Here is a 19,919-nt window from a genome sequence, read left to right on the forward strand (position 1 = left end):
AAACAACAGAAATGTATTTTTCACAGTTTTGGAGGCAGGGAACTCCAAAAATATGGTACTGACAGATTCAGTGTCTGGTGAAAGCTGACTCCCTAGCTCATAAATTGTCATTTTTTTCTCTGTGTCCTCAAATCACTGAGGGAGACAAGGGATCTCTCCCAGGTCTCTTCTATAACGGTACTAATCCCATTTCCAAGGGCTCCACCCTCATGAACTAACCATCTCCCAAAGGCCCTACCTTCAAATGTCTTCACATAGGGGATCAGGTTTCAACAAATGAGTTTGCTAGTGGTGGGGGGAGGGGAATAAGCATTCAGTGTAGAACAAGCACCTATTATACATAGCCAGTGGGGATGGAATGATAAACAGAACACATGGCTTTGTTTTCTTTGAGCTTATAGTCTAGTGAGAGACAGACATTTCTGTGGATTTGAAACTATTGATTATGATAACTGCTATAAGGAAAATTATGGAATTCTACAGAGAAAAGATAACATTACATATTATTACCTTAAACAGAAGCATTCAAAAAAGCAGTATCTTTAAATTATGGATATAAGTCAAATGTGGTAATATCTTTCTTCAACTATATAACTGCTACACTAGATATGTACACATATAGTTATACCTATATACACATACACAATGATTATAAATAGTAAAATCAAGGAATGAAATGATTATAGATTGATATACAATTTCAGTAACTTGCTGCTGGGCATAAACTACATTGAGGAAGATTGGGAGAACAGATTTGGACAAAGGAGGGGGGACTCAAGTTATCTATTGGACATGCAAGTTATGACCAGCAGGTAGTTGGTTTACTAAGTTTGATATTCAGGAAAAATGTACTACTAGAAAGTTTGCAATTGTTAGCACATAAGTGGTATTTATAGCCATGAGACTAGACGAGATCACCTGGAAAAGAAGGAAATGCAGATAGAGGCAAGGAGATGACCCTGGTCTGAGATCTTGAGACCCACAGCACCAACAGGTGGGCACAAGGGGGATGTGTAGGTTCCCAGATGCAAATGTTCTCCAAGTCTGAATCCTCATCACTGATATGTGGCCACTTTTTCTCATATAATTTTTTTCCAAAGTTTAAGTTAGTTGCATACATTTTAAGATGGGGGATTTTTTTTAACATTAAAACCTTTTGTCTGTTGAAAAATTCAAAGAAGTGCTATCTTTCAGCCTGCATTTCCATTGGACAACATCAGTGGGAGCCAGTTCATGCATTAGAATGGGCATGTCCTTCCCACTCCCTGCTGTCCTCAGGACAGCGGTGCTCCCTCAGCCTTGCCCACCCGGGCATTTGTGTTTGACTTACCTTTCATTTTATTTGAGCACTAAATTTAATACTCGGCACATTGAATGCCATCATTTCATGATTGCTTATTAAATAAAGAATCACAAGATCCCTTTTGCCTCCAGGATTGACTCTGTGACACTATTATTTGGTATATTTTATACTAAGTAAAGACATTAACCAACAGTGTCCTTTCTGAAAATTACAGATAGCTTGACCTTATACTTCACCACAAAGTGGAAGTGGTCTGAGTGGAGACAAGTAGATTTGAGATCTACCCTTCGACCACATGAAGACATTTCCAATAATTAAGGACTGTGTGGTTAATTACAACTTAATGAAGAAGAATGACTCATGCTAATGTTTTGGTTTCCCCATACCTTTGGAAACAAGCCTCCATTATAGTTAAAATCCTGCAAAGTTTGTTTATATTAAGAACGTCATTCACCATGTTAGTGAAATGTTCAAATTTTATTTTCCAATTTATTTTCCTGTAATGCATTCCTTAATCTCTTTATAGCTATGATAACCCAATTTGCTTATTCTAAGTCTAAAACATAAGAATTAAATCTATTTCTTTATCCATAAACCTTTGATAACATGGATCAATGCAAATTCTGAAAATTATTAACCAAAACAGACAACTCTGAGTTGACAAAACACTAAGATTGTCTCTAGTTCTGGGACAAGTTGTGCTGGACATAGCCGTGGCAATAATACTAACATACTTACATTACAGTGTGATGCACAATGGAAAGTACATTACCTGAGTCATCTCATTCATCCCTCCCTGCAACACTGGAGAAAGGTGGTTCTCTTCACTGAAGTGGAGACAGGTTCAGTCACTTGCCTCGGGTCATAAGGTTATTCTGCAGTGAAGCTGAGATTCAAGCTCAGGCAGGCCAGCTCTTATGATCCTCTCACACAGGAACCATGCAGCCTCCATCTACCTTTTCTTAGGACCTTTTAAGTAAAGCAGTGGGTAAATCGGCCCCTGTTTTATTCCATTCAATTAATATAATTATGTTCCAAAAGAAATCAAATCACTATTAAAAAAAGATCTTGGTCTTGGACCTGGGAGAAACTTTTCCTGCAGGTCCCCGTGGTGATTCTTCAGAGGAGTTAGAGCAGTGGTTCTCAACCTTGGCTGCACATTAGAATCACCTGGGGAATCTTTTTAAAATCCTGATTTCTGGGCCTCATTCTCCGGAAATTCTGTTTCTTTGTCATGGGGTGGGGCCACAACATTAGTAACAAAGAAACAGAATTTCCGGAGGATGAGGCCCAGAAATCAGGATTCCCAGGTGATTCTAATGTGCAGCCAAGGTTGAGAACCACTGAGTTAGAGGAATGAGGCAGGGGTGGGGTGGCAGCTGTGTAAACACATTCCATCCCCATCCCCCAATGATGACTGTCTGGAACCCTCCAAGGAAACTCAAGAGGCGGCAGAAAGAAGTTGGATTATATAGATTCAGATAGATTTCTTTTAAAGCAGTGGTTCTCAACCTTCTGGCCCTTTAAATACAGTTCCTCAAAGTTGTGACCCAACCATAAAATTATTTTCGTTGCTACTTCATAACTGTAATGTTGCTACTGTTATGAATCTTAATGTAAATATCTGATATGCAGGATGGTCTTAGGCGACCCCTGTGAAAGGGTCATTCGACCGCCAAAGGGGTCTCGACCCACAGGTTGAGAACCGCTGTTTAAAGGCTTCTTAGTTGGTGTTCCTGAATGCAGGCTTGTCTCGGTGAGAACCAATGTATCAAGAGTTGGTAAGATGTGACTTTCTCAGAACCAGTAGCTTCTAGGAACTGTCTCTGAAAGAGCACAGGTAAAGAAGGCCGTGTGGAAGGTAGAAGCTGTTGCATACCTGCCACACTTTGGACACTCAGTGACTCTTTGTTAGTTAGAGCCAGCTTTCCTGGGCACTCACAGTATGCCAGGCAGGAGGAAGTTCTCAACAAATGACCTCATTTAACTCTCACTGGGATCCTGGGAAGAAGGTGGCTTAACTATATTTTACTGATAAGGAAACTGAGGCACAGAGAGATTAAGGGACACAATGTAAGGGGCATAGAGTATTTACTGAACCAATAAACACTCTCTGTTAAAAAACAGATGAAATAATAATGAATGTGAAAAGATAAAAACTCACATAGAACTTAATCAGCAGAACAGAGCCTAAGTCACTTATCCTACTTCTGGTACAAAAAGAGAATTAAGAAAAAAAAAACATTTTTTCAGGATATTAACGGAGTTTCAAGTTTGTACCTCAGCACAGTGGTTTTTATTAAACTGTGTTCAATTGACCCCTAGAGCTATTGGGGGGAGGGGAACTCTTGATGCACATTTCAAGCAGAGAAGCTCACCTTTTGTCACATTTATATTACAAAGATTTGTCTAAAATATCCTTTGGGGAGAAAAAGTTTCACTGTTTCTGAATTTTTTAAATATTGCCATAGATCAACCTCTAGGCTCTAAAATAGTGATAACACTTATCCTTATTTTTTATTCTGAAACTTGGATATAATAATAACATGGTATACATTTGTGGTTACCATCATCCAAAACAATACTATATCTTGGTGTTGGGTAATTTCCCATTAGAGAAACAATTTAGCTTAAGGCAAGGAAGGAAGATGGATATGGTCAATACCTAAGAGGATGCTTTATGGCACATCAGGTCATCTGATGAAGGTCTTGACCGAAAGGACGTATGCCACTTAAAGACATTGTAAAAACACAATTTGGTTCAGCTATAGATTGAAGGGAAACAGCAGGGCACGAAGACTCTACCATGGTTAGAGAGAAGGTAGGGGTAGGGGTTGGGGTGGAGGAGAGAAGTAAATTCTTATTGCCTGTGAGACCAAAGGCAAGATCACAGATGTTGAAAAACAGCAGTGAGCACTCTCCAGCAAAGAGCAACCTTCACTTATCCCATTTTCAGCATTGGGCTTTTCCTTTATAGTTCAAAACTAGACAACAGCGAGGACCTTTGGCAATAGCATCTTTAAGGAACATGGAATATGAGATAACTTTTTCATGTTTTAAAGACATATTTAAAGATAGCATTGTATTAACAGATCAATAGGTCTTCTGCAAATATATACTCCTTCAATAATGACAATATATAGCAATTTTGTTATCAGCTTCTTAAGTATCTTTTCTAGAGATACTCAGATAATGTTTGTTTGTTTGTTAAATTCCCTCAACTATTTAATTTCTTTTCATACCATTTTCATTTAGTTTGTGCATAGGTGATACATTCACATGGTTCGAAATTTCAAAAATGTGCAAGTATACACTGTGAAACTCTCCCACGATTCCTCTTAGGCAAGCATGTCAAATTCTTGGCCCACGGGTGCATGCCTCGTTTATTTGGCCCGTGTTAGCCTTTGAGTTTGACATGCTTGCTCTAAGGAGACATTTACCTCACTATTCTATAGGCTACTGAGGTTATTAGTTTCTGGTAAATCCTTTCAGATAGAGTTTATGCAGATATACCTTTTTTTATTATTTATACAAATGGTGGGAGCACCACATATTCTTAGAGCAGAGTTTGAACTTCTGATGAAAGCAAAGATAGGCTAAGGACAAGTCCAAGAAGGTCTCAAACTCAAGTCAAGTAGTTGAGGGCAGAGGGCAAATTGGATCCTCATTAAAAAGCTCCTCTTCTGCCCCCTTCAGGTCAGCCCTTCCTGAAGCACTGAGTCCTAGAGAGCCTCAGAGTCCTTTGCATTCAGGAATAGCTGGGGAAGAAACTAAAGCTCTGTCTCTGACAAATTAAAAGTAATCAGCTCCCAAAAGGACAGTAAAGCCCAGCCATGTTGCTCATGGTTGAGTCTCCACCTATGAACCAGGGCACATGCCCAATTTGGGGGCTCGATCCCCATTTGGGGGCATGTAGGAGGTGGCCTCTCCCATTATTGATGTTTCTCTCTCTCTCTCCCTCTCCCCTCCTCTTTGAAATCAATAAAAATATATTTTTTTAGAAAAGCATAAACAAAAAGACACACACACAAAAGGACAGTAAAGGCTGGATGGAGGTAGGGCTAGGACCAGAAAGAGTTTCCAATGCAAAGCTGAGCAGACACATCAGAATTATAGCAAAATGGAAATCATGGGAGCTTCAGCAACTTTAGGAAAAATTTGATTCATTCCAATCTGAGGAGAAAAAAATAATTATAAACAGTTTAAGTTTAATGAGTAAGATACTCCACATTTTCCTCTTATGTACTTATCCTACTCAAATGTAATGTGTAAGGTACAATGAGAGACCAATGTCTAAATTACTCATTCTGCTTAAATATTGTCTTTAACACGTGTATTTAATTTTTGAGAGCTATCTAATTGCATAAGGCAATAGTAGGTGTCCATGTCTACTGCTACAGCTAAGCATGGGCTCTAGGCCACTGGTGGATGTCAGTCACACACACCAGCAAGTGTCAGGCCTTATGTTGCTGTGAGAGGAACAATGTGAACAAGGCGTGGAGAGGAGGCAGAGGGATTGTTTTCAGGAGACTGTGGCAGGCACAGCAGTTAGGATACAAATCCGCTCTGGCTGCTCATCCTCGGGCAGCTTTGGCTACCCTAATGAAAGTAACAGCTTCCAAAGTGTGAGTCTTACACATCCAAACCCACCACAGTGAGAACAGATGTCACAAAAATAAGGAACTATTTTTAAAACCTGTGCAGTTTTTTTCAAATGACTCATCATGGAGCTGACAGTTGAGTCTCTGCATCCCAGTTTGGAATATCAGGGAGGAATTAGCTTTCCGTGTGGGGTGATGAAACGTTTTGGAAATAGGTAGTGGGGGTAGTTGCACAACATGGCGAAAGTAATTAATGCCATTGAAATGTACTCTTTAAAATGCTTAGAATGGCAAATGCTATGTATATTTTTCCACGATAAAAAAAAGTTCAGATGATGATGGTAGAGGGGGGTATTTTTAATGTCCTAGTTGAGTACCTTATTCAGCCATATTATATTCCCCAATTTTTTGTTTTTCCTTTTTACATTTTATTGGACTAGGAAGTCCAAAAGTCTGTAGACTACTTCATCTATACACCAGTGAGAAAGTAATCAACCAAGATGGGTTATTTGCAAATCCATAATTTATTTTGAAAAGAAAACTTTGATCTTTAGCACCTTCTCCTCTTTCTGTTACCTTTGCATTTTTTTGGCAAGGAATGGCAAAAAAATATTATATTTTTAATAAAACTAAGAACAATAAATAGCCCAATACCATATTTCTAAATTGTTTTTCTGCAACTAATTTTTTTCTATTGTTTGAAAGACTTCACCTAAATTATAAAGCAATACAAAGATCAGTCCTTTGGTCATGCCACTGCTTTTATAATTTGGTGAAACTGAACAGTGTCCTCTGGATTTCACAAAATTTGTAAAATAATAACGAGGTCCTGCTGTTTCCCCTGGAGACAACTATGGTCTCTGAAGGGCATCAAAATTTCAAGTCAGTGTCATTGAAACTCACTAATAGAAATAGGAAACTTATGTAATTTACAAATTGAACTTAAGAAAAGTTGAAACCCCCCAAATAAGCACATGTAAGCTTATATAAATGAAAACAAGCAATACTCATATATATATATAAACTAGTTTATATAAATGAAAACAAGCAATACTCATTCTGGTTATCAAAGTTTATTTTTATCTTTTACATTATATTTGCTTTGCAACTGCATGTTGATCAAACAGTTTTGATTTAAACATAAATTTAAGGGTCCAGGTTTTTGCATCCAATGATCAGATTCAAGACTTCCTCTAGGCAAGACAGCGCAGTTTGTCATCAGCACTCAGTCCCCTTCCTGCCCTTTGTGCCTTCCCTCTTCCTCTCCAGTTTAATGTGTTTCCTGGCTGATCACTATCATGACAGCTTACCATAGCAAGTCTGAAAGAATCTTAATCTCAATGTCCTCATGACAGATCTGTCACTCAAATAGCTAAATCCTGGTAGAGCCTGCAATGGAACCCAGAGCTCCTGACTCACTGGCCAGTGGTCATGCCTACATCTCACCTGTTCTGCAACAGGCCACTTCCCCTCCACCTTCAATGCTCTACAATTTGCACTGTGGATCTTCTAAGAACAAGCAAACTAATGAAATATGATATTCTCAACAGGTCAAGTCAGGAGTTTAGGTTAATGAACACGGCTCTCAGTCACTCAATGTGTTACAGTTTACACATCTTTCTTAGGGTTCTTTGAATTTCAGTCAGAGATTTCTGGCATCTGTTACCTCAACACCTAGCCCCCCAAAAGATAAAAATAAAAATGGTAGAAATTTGTACACTCTGGCTGATTAGAAACATTGTTTTGTGAGAAGCCAGTGGATTATTGGTATCTGCTCAGTTCTCAATATTATAGCACAAAGTCACCATCTACTCACAATGCTGGAGTAAAATAAACAGTGCCTAAAAAAAATCAGAAGCTTATACTTCTAAAATACTACAAGATGATTTACAGTTAACCACAGAAAAAAATTAGAAGTCTCAGTCCTTTGCACGAGAGTTTTGATCTTTGCTTTAACTCTTTAATTTATAAAACACTCAGATCTTGTATTCATTCTGGAACACCTTATGATTATGCTAAACCACACAATAATTTCCAAGTTTCCTGTATAATGGAGGTGGTATTTTGTATATTTTTTACTCCATATGGATCAAAAATGTATAAGTAAATGACAATATAGGTTAATATATGCCAAAATTATTATCAATATCAGGCAGTGTCATACTTGAGAAATATTGTGGAAAGTGTATGCAGTAGGAACAGTTAGCAGTGAGTAGACACTTACTTTGGGTGAGCCATTATTTTAAGTGCTTTATGAGTCTACTCTAGTAGATATTACTACCCTAATTCACATACAATAAAATTGGGATTTAGATGTTGCAGAACGTGCTCAAGGCTACACACCCAGTAAATTAAGGAGATGAAGCTACAACAAGGTCTTTATCACATGAAAGCCCTGTGCCTAACTACTGTAATACCCCTATTCCAGTGCATTTCGGCATTAGTTTCGACTTTACAAAGCTTAAAAGAATCATGAAACTGCAACCTCTTTTTTAAAATATATTTTTATTGAGGCAGGGAGAGGGAGAGAGAGAAAACATCGATGAGAGAAACATAGATCTGCTCCGATCCAGAATTGAACCAGTGACCTCTCAGTGCACAGAAGGATGTTCAATCAACCTCTTGTAGCTGTGTGTCACGTCTAAATTCAAGTCCCTGCAGGAGAAGGCCCAACCCCCAAGTGTCCTCCCACGGGGCTGGAGAGATGTTCCTTGTGGCCCTCAGACATAACTAAGCAAACTTAGGCAACAGCTTTTTTCCTCCTCCCAGAAAGAAGACATTAGAGAGATTGAGGTAGAACTTGGATGCAGTCATTGGGAATATTGTAGGGGAAAATTACATGTAGGATAGAGTGGGAGTTATCTACTTTTCATCTCTTCTAATTCCATGGTCCTAAAATAAGAAGATAAAAAATAGAATCTAAAGGAAATGCTTAATGATCTGGACTCATTTTAATTAAGCAATTGTCCTCTCTCCTCTTTTTTTTTTAATCTATTCAACATGGGATTATTAATGGCTTTGTTAAACTTTTCAGTTTCTGAGGATTGGGGCTGATTTATACATGAAATTATGTTTGTTTTTCAATATTACATAATTCTGTTTGCTATATGATAAAAATAAAACCATTGTATCTATTTTTGTACACTTTTATATTTTAAAATCTGAATCCTAGGTATGCCATTGAATACGTTTTGAGATCTGCCTGGAGATGAGTGGCTACTCTTCATGGTATCTTGTGTATCTTAAATGATTCATGGCCAAAAGTTACTCAGTACCTACCTGCCTAAGGCAGGAAGGGCTACATGAAAGGCAGTCTTGGCAGCCTTTGAAAGCTGTGCACAGATGAGAAGCTTTGTGCTTCCAGGAGTTCTTATACCACTTTCTCATTTTCAAATTTTGCACATCCTCAAGAGACCTTGTCAAGGTCAGAAGCACAATGAGCTAACCAGGGGAAACCCCAGAGAAAGCCAAGATCTGAAAATAACAGCAGGTTCTCTAGCGAACCGCAGCCCTGCTGACTTGGCAAGTTTAGAGCACTGCAGTACTCTCTGGAAGGCAATAAAGTCCTTGGAGGAGGGACGAGGAAAGCAAAAGGGCAAGGAAATGAAAGGTGGATGTGATAAGATAACTGTTAAATAAGAAAGAGCAGGAAACAGAGAGGGAGTAGAAGGAGCTTTAGGGGAATAAAGAAGTAATTATTTGGTTAATCAGAAGATAAGTATAACTTTGGATACACTTTTAACATTCAAGTTTTGAGGAATATATTTCAAAATCTGCAGGTTTTATAAGGCCTTTGCTAAAAATACCTTTTGTGAAAATAAAATATGTACATGCTGCTTAAAATGCTCCAGAATGACATTTTAATCACAGGTATATATTTGAATAGAGGCCATGTGTGAGGCTATTCTAAGTTATTTGGCCAGAAGTATAATAAAAGTTAATCATGTTGTTTTATACTTTTTTTCATAAATACAATACAGATTTATTGTATTAGAAAGCTCACCTAGGAAGAGAAAAGTTTGCCTACAAAATTTTTGGTTTATATTGATGAAATAGCCATGGTACTTGGTCATTTCTCTTCATCTTGTTTCTACATTTTTATATTTAGATGTAAAAAATAGAATTTATTATGAAATCACCAAACTTCAGATGACTATGGAGCTTTATACCCAATATTTCTTAGTGATTACAGTGCACATTTTTCCTTTTTTCAATGGTTTACTAGTAAAAGACATAGCTACTTTATGCCCTCTAAGTATCAGAGGTATCTTTCTAGGTGGCTCAGAGACTACTGTTCAACAATGCAAAGAAGCTTATCACCCAATGTTGCTGTTCATTGGATACCCTGGATTGGTAGCATATTTCATTTCATAAAAATGTCTACACTCATCTTAATTGTTCTTTTCTTTCTTTTTTTAATTACAGCAGAAAATGGCCCCCATCTACTTGTGGAAGCAGAACAAGCCAAGGTGTTCTCACACAGAGGTGGCAATGTTACACTGCCATGTAAATTTTTTCGAGACCCTACGGCATTTGGCTCAGGAACCCACAAAATCCGAATTAAGTGGACCAAGCTAACTTCAGATTACCTCAAGGAAGTGGACGTTTTTGTTTCCATGGGATACCACAAGAAAGCCTATGGAGGCTACCAGGGGAGAGTGTTTCTGAAAGGAGGCAGTGATAATGATGCTTCCCTGGTGATCACAGACCTCACCCTGGAGGATTATGGGAAATATAAGTGTGAGGTGATTGAAGGATTAGAAGATGATACTGCTGTGGTATCATTAGATTTACAAGGTCAGTATCTATAAATCATGTCCAACTTAGAAACTATAATTAGTCATTACTCTTTGTTTTTCATGACCAGTGGCTACCATAATGATGATGTGAGAAACCGAAAGTCCATTCATAGCATATTTTTCAATTCTTTTGCATTTTGTAGTCTGTCTATGATTCCAACTTTCATATTTGAAGGGTACACACAGTGCTTATGTGCAAAATTGAAGACATTTGCACATAGGAGAAATGTGCAGTGTAACTGAATTGATAATATTCAGAAACTGCTTTATGCTATTCAAAATTTAAATCTCATTACATAATTATTAAGAAGTTCAGATTTGATACTTTTTTATTATACTTCTAAAATTATCTTAGTTTCAAAATAATGACCAGTTTTGTGAAGGACATCTACTAACTGAAGTACATGCAATTGTATTCTGTAAAGTAACTGTGAAAACTTAAATTTAACAATAGGTAAAATTTTATACATATATATATATATATATATACATATATATATATATATATATATATATATTACATTCAGTAGATTCAAACACAAAAATGTATATAAAGCTAAATAATAAAACGTGTCCTTGTCCTCCTGTGTCCCCTCTGCCCAAAGCTCACACACACTCTAAATGCCCCACCAGCAGGGAAACTCTTCTGAGTAGTTTCTCACTTATCTCAGAACTTCTTTTATTCATGAATTCGAGTTTCTTTGCCCTGGAGGATACATTTCGGCTGCACTAATAGAATAACCTCTTTCTGTGCACATCAGCTGTAAGTGTGTGCTTGTTAGGAGCTCCTTTCACAGCCTAGGATGGATCTGTGCTTTTGGGAACGTATGTGTTTGGTCCAGTAGCACATCATGGAAAATCTAACCTCCGAAGCCCTCAGGACCCCATCACCTGTATGGAGAACTATTAGCTTTACTTATCTAATAAATTACACAATGGAGTAAAGTGCATTTTTATGATCTTCTCGTCTCTCTTAGTTGTAGTTCTTGGCTCCTGATCAAAAGCCACCTTGTGCTTTCAGTTTTTATTAATTCAAATTAATATCCATGAACATTGGTGAAATTGAGCCCAAATACACAAAAATGTAATCTGAGGACTTTCAGAAATAGAAAAATAATTTTACATAGTACACAGCACTGCCAGGCACTATGAGAGGCACAGAGGAAGGTAAAACTATGCTGCATGGTCTCTGCCTTTTTATTACTAAATATATTTACTTTACGGAGTTATTGCAATTTACTTTAGTTTCTACATGTACCATGGTATGAAAACTTTCATATGTCTAACAAATTGATATTTGCCAACAGTTAGGATGAATTGAACTGTGCAATTGTAAATCTTAAAGAATGTGTTTTCAAAACATATTTGGACTGATGAAACTACTCACATCATTTGATATTATTCATTTCCATGTGATGTATCATTCTTATTAATCCCTTTTGTAGTGATGCATACCACACCTCTATGGAAAAGTAAAGAGCTTCTCATTATATCTTGACATATAAGTAAAAAAATCATTATACTTGGAAAATAGGTATACACCCTTCTTCATACCCATGAAAGTTTAACTTTTTATAAGTGCTGGATAAAAACAATCACCATTTGCTCCATAATTCAGCTGTAGGAATTGCACATTTTCCCAGAGTCAAGAAGGTTTCTGTAATCATAGTCTTAGATGTTGAAATCTTAACAAGCTGGAAGTAAAATAGGTAAATAAATAAATGCTAACAAACATGTAGTTCAGAAATGCCCCGGCTTGTAAGAAACATCTGAGTGTTTAAATGTATGCACTAAATGTGTACAATACACTGAAGCTTTTAAAGTCTTGGCCGAGTAAAACATAGACAGTAACTTTGATGTACTAGAAATGTGTTATTTCCAGCATCATCAAACATTAACTATAATGTATGTATATCTTTTAAGTTAATAAAACAGTAAGTTGATCATTTATTCTTATAATTGAAAAATAGTAAAATTTTAAGATAGAGTTTCATTTTTACTTTAAGAAATGCTTGCTTGAAATTATGTTAAATTTGAAAGAAACTCAAAGATATGTTACACTGGATTTAGAACTGAATCAATATTTTATCAGTAACATTCAGTGATTAATCAAGGACTAATTACTAAAGAAAAATTTTTTCCTAACACCCATGAAAATCCCTAAATATACTACAATAAATTTAAACCCAAAATATTGTCATGGTTTTTTAAATTATTTTAAATTAAAATACTCTACATTCTCCACTGTTACCATCTTGAGCCATATGAGAAATGGAATTCAAACCATATAATTTCTTCCTTCCTCCACATTGAAAGACTGAGATTTTCTCTCACTTGATGTTCAGCTGCTAAAGAAATCTCTACTGGATAAATTAGGTATTTTTATAGCAGCATTCCTGGGGCTGCTGAGGAAAGAAGAGATAAGGCACAAGGGGACAGGGAGCACTGTGGCCGATCCCATAGGGAGCTAATTAGGTTCTTAGCCAGATGCCTGGGCATGGCTCTTCTTAGGTAGAGCCACCTCCAGCCTTCCCTTCCATCATCACTGCAGGGGGCAGTGGCAACCTAGAGAGCCTTTTCCTCCTTCATTTTGGCTCTGGTTCAGCTTACAGATCCCTCAGCCAAGAACCTGAGAAGGCAGGATGAGATCGGGAAGCCTTCCTGGATCTTTGCCTGCAGTGGACAGTGCCAGCTGGACTGCCCCTGAGGGACAAACGTGCCCTGCAGAACCCTTCGGCGGTCGCGACTTGATCCAGGCTATTGAAATCTCTGTAGAGTCTTCCAGGACAACTTATAAAAGAAAACATTTCCTCTGTACTGGTTACACTCTTAGTGAATTGTACATTCATCTTCAGTAGGGTCTGCGGTCTCATAAAAAATAGCTCATGTGATATAATTCACCAAATTACTGTCAGTGGGACAATGTTTTATATTCCACATGGTAAAATATTAATTATTTCTAATTACATTCTAAAAAGCCAAGGCAAGGACTTGAACAATAGCACTGAATTATCTTTTAGCAACTATGGGGGAGAGATTTTGATGCAGTGGTCCTTCTTAAAGTCCAGCAAATGGTACAACTTTGCTTTCTTATGTAATCCGTGGCTTTTGAAGTAATTGTGCAGCAAGCTGTAAGACAGCTCCATCACTTCTCATGATTATTTGACTGAAAAGAATGCTTTTGGAAAACCATTGTATCTTCCCAGGCAAAGCCAAGTGCCAAGTCACACCATTTACATTTGCTAAAGGTTTTGCCCTTTAAAGTATTTAACTTAATTCTTTGGCATTAACTGAATCAACAGATGTCTATTCTGTACCTACCTTGTAGAGGACGGGGGCAGAGGGGGGGGGAGATGAAGGGCTATAGTAAAAATTGAAACAAATAAGAGAGCTATGATGTTTTTTATGGAGGTGTTTTTCCTAGTAAAGAACTGCTTTATTAAGATGAAATAAGACTTTAATTAGATTTTTGTTAGATATGCAAAGGATTTCACTTTCGGGTTTCTCCAAATCAGAAGCCTTCTAAGTGAAAGTTACTTATCTGCAAGTTTTTAGGAGCATGTGTAAAACAAATTATATATTAGTATCTACATTTGAATAATTGATCTTTGTTTTTGCACTTAAAATACAATATTAAATGAATTAGTAATTATATAAGAATAATTACTAAGAAAAAAACATTGTGAATTTTGACATATACCTTCTCTTTCAGCACTGTTTCTACATCCCCTACCATGCTTAGTATTCAATATTGATTTTTTTCCCAGACAAAGGGAGCTCAGGAATACACTTTTAGGCTTAGTAACCAGTAGCAGATGTTAAATTCTCAAGGAGAGCTATTTGGAAAATATAATCTGCAGGTGAATCATTTCAGAAAGAAGAATTTCAAGGCTTGAGTTGAACTCTTAGCAAAAGAGATAAATCATTGAAGTTATCAAACCAAATAGCACACTGGGACATGCTTAGAGCTGAGAGCTGGTGCTTCATCTGATGGAGATTCTATTATGTTTTGTTTTGTTTCTGTTTTTGTTTTGCCAATAAAGTGTGATTTGCCTATACCTGTTACTCTGGTGCCACTAATAACCCCATGCTTTCTCCTTTGGACAGGTGTGGTATTCCCTTACTTTCCACGACTGGGGCGCTATAATCTCAATTTTCATGAGGCACAGCAGGCTTGTCTGGACCAGGATGCCGTGATTGCCTCCTTCGACCAGCTGTATGATGCCTGGCGGGGTGGGCTGGACTGGTGCAACGCTGGCTGGCTCAGCGATGGCTCAGTGCAATACCCCATCACCAAGCCCAGGGAGCCCTGCGGAGGCCAGAACACTGTGCCCGGTGTCAGGAACTACGGGTTTTGGGATAAAGATAAAAGCAGATATGATGTGTTCTGCTTTACATCCAACTTCAATGGTAAGATATTAACTGTACTGCCTTCTTCCCTATACCATAGACTAATAGGTTCTATGACGCTACACTTGACTTTCAATCTTATCTACTTAAAAAGATAAAAGCTTTGAAGTATTGCTCCAGTTTGAAAAGATATAAAAAGTTCTTTGATGTCCTAATTTTTTTTTTTAATCCACAGAAGTCAAGCAAAAGTGTAGACTTCCACTATTCTTGGGTTTTATTGGGTCTGATTGTTACTATGAAATAGTTTAAGCTATGATGTTGTCTGTGGTCTGTTTCTTATTGCAAGGATGCTGCTGCTACCATGTGCCCTCCCTAGGATATAGCTCTCCAGGTTGAAGTAAGGGTGGCTTCTGTGTCATATTCTCCTTCACTAACTTACAATGTCAGGATCTTCATAAATGATCAGCAAAGCTCAGGATGAAGAGAAGTTTGCAAAAAGAATAAATAGAAATAACATTGCCGGTGACAGCAGAAGAAAAGAGATCCAGGTTGCTTCCATGTTGATGACTGATTCTTTGCCTTCAACATCACTCCCAGCCCTACCTTCTCCATCTAGACCCAGACACATAATGTGGGGATGAAAATGTTGGTTCCTTGATCAAAAATCATTGAGAATTTTAAGATGGTGACAGGAAGGCAGTAAGCCAATCATGAGGCCATGTGCCACTGCACAGGCCACACACCCATGAAGTAAACTCTGACCCCTTCATTGGTATATAAGTTCCGTGGTGACATGCTTTGGAAAAAATTGCAAGGAATCAGGGATCAACAAACTTTCTGTATGGGGCCAGATAGTAAATATTTTTTGCTTTGTGGGTCATATGGCCACTTTTTCAACTACTCAATCAATGTAGCTTTGTATATAGTAACACAAAAGCAGCCGTAGACAATATTAAATGGAGGGGTGTGGTTATGTTCTAATGAAACCTCATTTGACTGCTGTTGTAGCTTGCTGACCTCTGGTGTAGATGATAAAACTAATGCTAGTAGCTAATGTTCCAGCGGCCTCCACTCTTTTCAGAACCACATCATCTTAGTCTAGAAAGAATTGGCAAGCATTGACTTACACTTCAATAATCTATGTTTAATGAGGGGTAGGGAGATATTACATTACAATGTGTAATCAGATAAGAGAGTGATTATATTCTACCGGAAATGAAGTCTGAGAAAATCTTCAGTTGGCATATGTCACTTCAGTCAGTTGATGTCATATTTTATGTATTTTATACATATTGAAGGAATCTCAGTAATTAACACTATCCAATAAGTGGGTGAGACTAACTTGCTCTTTCTTGTGAAATTAAAAAACAAAAACCAAAAACACTTAGGTATCAGGCTCCCACAGAATAAAGTTGGAAAAAATAAATAAATGCATCCTCTGCTAGGGAGTGAACAGACTAGGTCCACAGTCTGAGCCAGTATTATTTATGGCAAGTGACTTCCTGTATTTTTTTTTTTTTGCATTTTCATACTGTAGTCTTTGAAGAAGAAGAATGTCTTATTGATACCTGTAATGAAAAGGACTTGAGGGCTTTGATTTTTTTTAAATAGACTTTTATGTCAGGAATGTTTTTTGATCCTTTCACATTCAAATGTTGCCTCTCCAGAAACTTGTGCTGGGGCTCAGTCCCGCCACAGCCAGAATTTCAATAGCCCTTGCTTTGAGCATGGACTTCTGTCCTCCCTAGCGCCACAGAAGGGCCTTTTAGTCACTAATTAGCGAACAGAAACTGCATCTGCCACTTCCCTTTTCCTTTTCAAAGCTATAAAAGGGCACGTCTGAACATGGATTAAGGGGCAAAGAAAAATCAACTGAGATCCCAGGTTCCAAAACCTCTACAGACATTGCTCCATACCCCACTTCACTGGAAACCACGTCTGTTGGGGCTCCTTCCCTCCCTGCGTGGCTCAGTGGCACACGGGCCCATTGACCTCTCTCCTCCTCTCCGCAGGCCGCTTTTACTACCTGATCCACCCCACCAAGCTGACCTACGACGAAGCGGTGCAAGCTTGTCTCAACGATGGTGCTCGGATTGCCAAAGTGGGCCAGATATTCGCTGCCTGGAAGCTCCTGGGATATGACCGCTGCGATGCGGGCTGGTTGGAGGATGGCAGTGTCCGCTACCCTATCTCTCGGCCACGAAGGCGCTGCAGTCCTACCGAGGCCGCGGTGCGCTTCGCCGGCTTCCCAGATAAAAAGCATAAGCTGTACGGTGTCTACTGCTTCAGAGCATACAACTGAGCGTGCCCTGGAGCACGTCGGGTTTAGAGTCATTCAGAACATGTGAAAGGTGTTTTGTTTTTTTTCCGTATGAACTCATGCAAGTTACCAAAACTGTGATAACCCTTTTTTTACTTACTGTAAAGAGTCATTTTCATAAAGACCAATTCATTAATTTGTTTTTGTAAAGCTATCATTCAATATATATTATAAATTAATATAATTTTAAGGAAAGTCCTACATGAGGAGGCTTTTGAGCCAAACCCTTTAGGCTATATCATCCCACGGAAGCATCCTTTCATGGGCGGGGCATGCAGTAATTTGAGGATTGCTAGGGTTAAGTTAAGGAAAGGAAAGTTACCCGGAGCAGCAGCTTCCACAAGCACAAATTTTACACATTTGTACGATTTTGAAATGCACAAGAAACAAGTTAGAGCAGCAGATTTGACATAAGGCTTCTTTACATCAACTGAGATTCTGAGAGGTGGCACAAAACTCAGTCTCACAGGGGAATAATCTACACTTTTCTAAAAGTTCCTATTGCAAGTCTCCAGTAGAATATTTTATTCTTCAAACATCCTGCCTTTTGACCAAAAAATAAAAAAAAAGAAGAAGAAGAATTCATATGGACTCCAATGCATAGTAAAAAGCACAGTTAAAATTCCTTAATAACCCCATTTCTATGAAGTATGAAATTTAAATAAGCAGATAATATTTAACCCATGAGAGACTCTACCTTCTTCTAATTAAAATTACACACACCTAAGAAGAATTGCGTTATCTTTTGAGTAGCTTTACTGAGTTACATTTAAATTCTAAGGGTCGTTGGCTAAGCAGCATTTCGCATCTACTCAGGGCAGTTATATAGATAAACTGCTGGACAGAAAAATTGTAAAATTTAGCAGCTTGATTTTATGTTAGCCTATGAAATGTTATTGTCCTATAAAAATAACTTTAAACTATTTAATATTTTCTTCTTATTTACATTACATTAAAACATTTAACTCATAAAAGGAATGAATAACTGCACACTTTCCTAACCAAGAAATAAGGACCCAACTTTCAAAATTCTTTTCTTTTATTATTATTTGTATGTACATTAGAAAGCCCAACTGGTGCCTGTGGTTGGGGGGAAAATGTCAACCCAGTAGTTCTAAGCCTTCCTCCCTAAGAAAATGTGGTCCATGATATCACTTTCCCTGCTGGTCATCATTAGGTGTAAATGAAACACTGAACCTGTCATCATAGAGTTTACACTAAAACCATCAGGGCTGTAAGGGAAAAGGTAAGGCCAGCTTCAGAAAAACAACTTTTGCATTAGCAGCTCCAATCTTAAATAAAGCTCTGTTTTCCTATATTTTTATGACTGTTGAGACCCCACAGGGACCAATATTTGTATTCAAATTACATTTTATGGTTTCCCATTGTTTCACAATGAGTTCTAATAAATGGGATTTAGTATCATAACCCAAGTATGACATAGCTGGTGTGCTTTCATGAATGTTTTTATGTAGATTTTCTTCCCGTGAACATGAGTTAATAAATCTGTTTCCTGAATTGATTGTGGTTGCATTTAAAGCTCTGTAATAATTCTAATAAATGTACTCTCTAAATGTAGAGTTACATGTGTGGAAGATACAGAACAATTGGAAGTCAATAAAACCATAACTATACTTACATTATCTAGATAAAATGTTGTACATAAAAGTAAATCACTTCTTTTATCAAAAGCATAGCTGGAAATTTTCAGATGCTTTAATATTAAAAGATGACAGTATATGCATGCTCATTTTTACATTAGGTTGGATATGCAAATTGTGCAAAAATTACAAATATAAATCCAAAGAGTTTGTGAGGTTTAACTCAAACATTGCTGATATAAATAGAACTTGAACTTTTAAATTAAAAATATCTGAATGGTCTAAGATGAATATGTTATTTAAAGATGGGACTATCTCCAAAAGAGTGATTCTAACACCTCAACTATGTGGGTGAGCTCACTGGAGGAAGCCCATACTTGAATGATTATTACCCATGTTATAAGATTTTTATTGGAAATGCAAGTAAGAACAAATTTATATTGAAGAAGATATATAATGTTCAGCTAATTGCTACAAAGCTCTACCTTTATAATGTTAAGCATAGTAGCTACCATTTCTTAACTTTTGAATACTTACTAGTATAGGAACTGGTGCTGATCAAAAACTCTGGACTGACTTTTAGCTGATTAAAATCTAAATTGATAGCACACCATTTTTCTAAGCTTGTAAAAAAAATAAATACTGCCGGGCAGAATTTTTATCTTCTGATTTCTCCTAAAGGATGAGGATCTCCTTACCCTTTTGGACTTCTACTTGAATAGTTCTTGGTTTTTTTTTTAATGTTATCATTTTCCATTTTTCCACCAAATGTCTATTTTCCTACTTCATTCCCCAATATATCACTGAGAATATTGAAAAAAAAAAGGTTAACCTAATACCTTTCTGAACTGGAAGTCAGTACAACATTGACTAATTCAGAAATTGCTCCTCAGACTTGGGTTCCAAGGCTATCAGAGAAATAAGATGGGACTCACGGTTAGAAAA

The 19,919-nt window shown here is 37.4% G+C and overlaps 1 protein-coding gene across 1 annotated transcript in view; it reads left to right on the forward strand.

Moving 5' to 3' along the window:
* Positions 1–17,926, forward strand: part of HAPLN1 (hyaluronan and proteoglycan link protein 1) — a 68,835-nt gene extending 50,909 nt beyond the window's left edge. The window contains exons 3-5 of the mRNA XM_023751084.1: positions 10,330–10,701; positions 14,811–15,113; positions 17,066–17,926. Of these exons, the coding sequence (XP_023606852.1) occupies positions 10,330–10,701; positions 14,811–15,113; positions 17,066–17,355 (965 nt within the window). The 3' untranslated portion in view covers positions 17,356–17,926. The remainder of the gene's footprint in view (positions 1–10,329; positions 10,702–14,810; positions 15,114–17,065) is intronic.
* Positions 17,927–19,919: the final 1,993 nt, after the last annotated feature.

This window comes from Myotis lucifugus, unplaced genomic scaffold, assembly GCF_000147115.1.
Source record: "Myotis lucifugus unplaced genomic scaffold, Myoluc2.0 scaffold_0, whole genome shotgun sequence".
Taxonomy (NCBI): Eukaryota; Metazoa; Chordata; class Mammalia; order Chiroptera; family Vespertilionidae; genus Myotis; species Myotis lucifugus.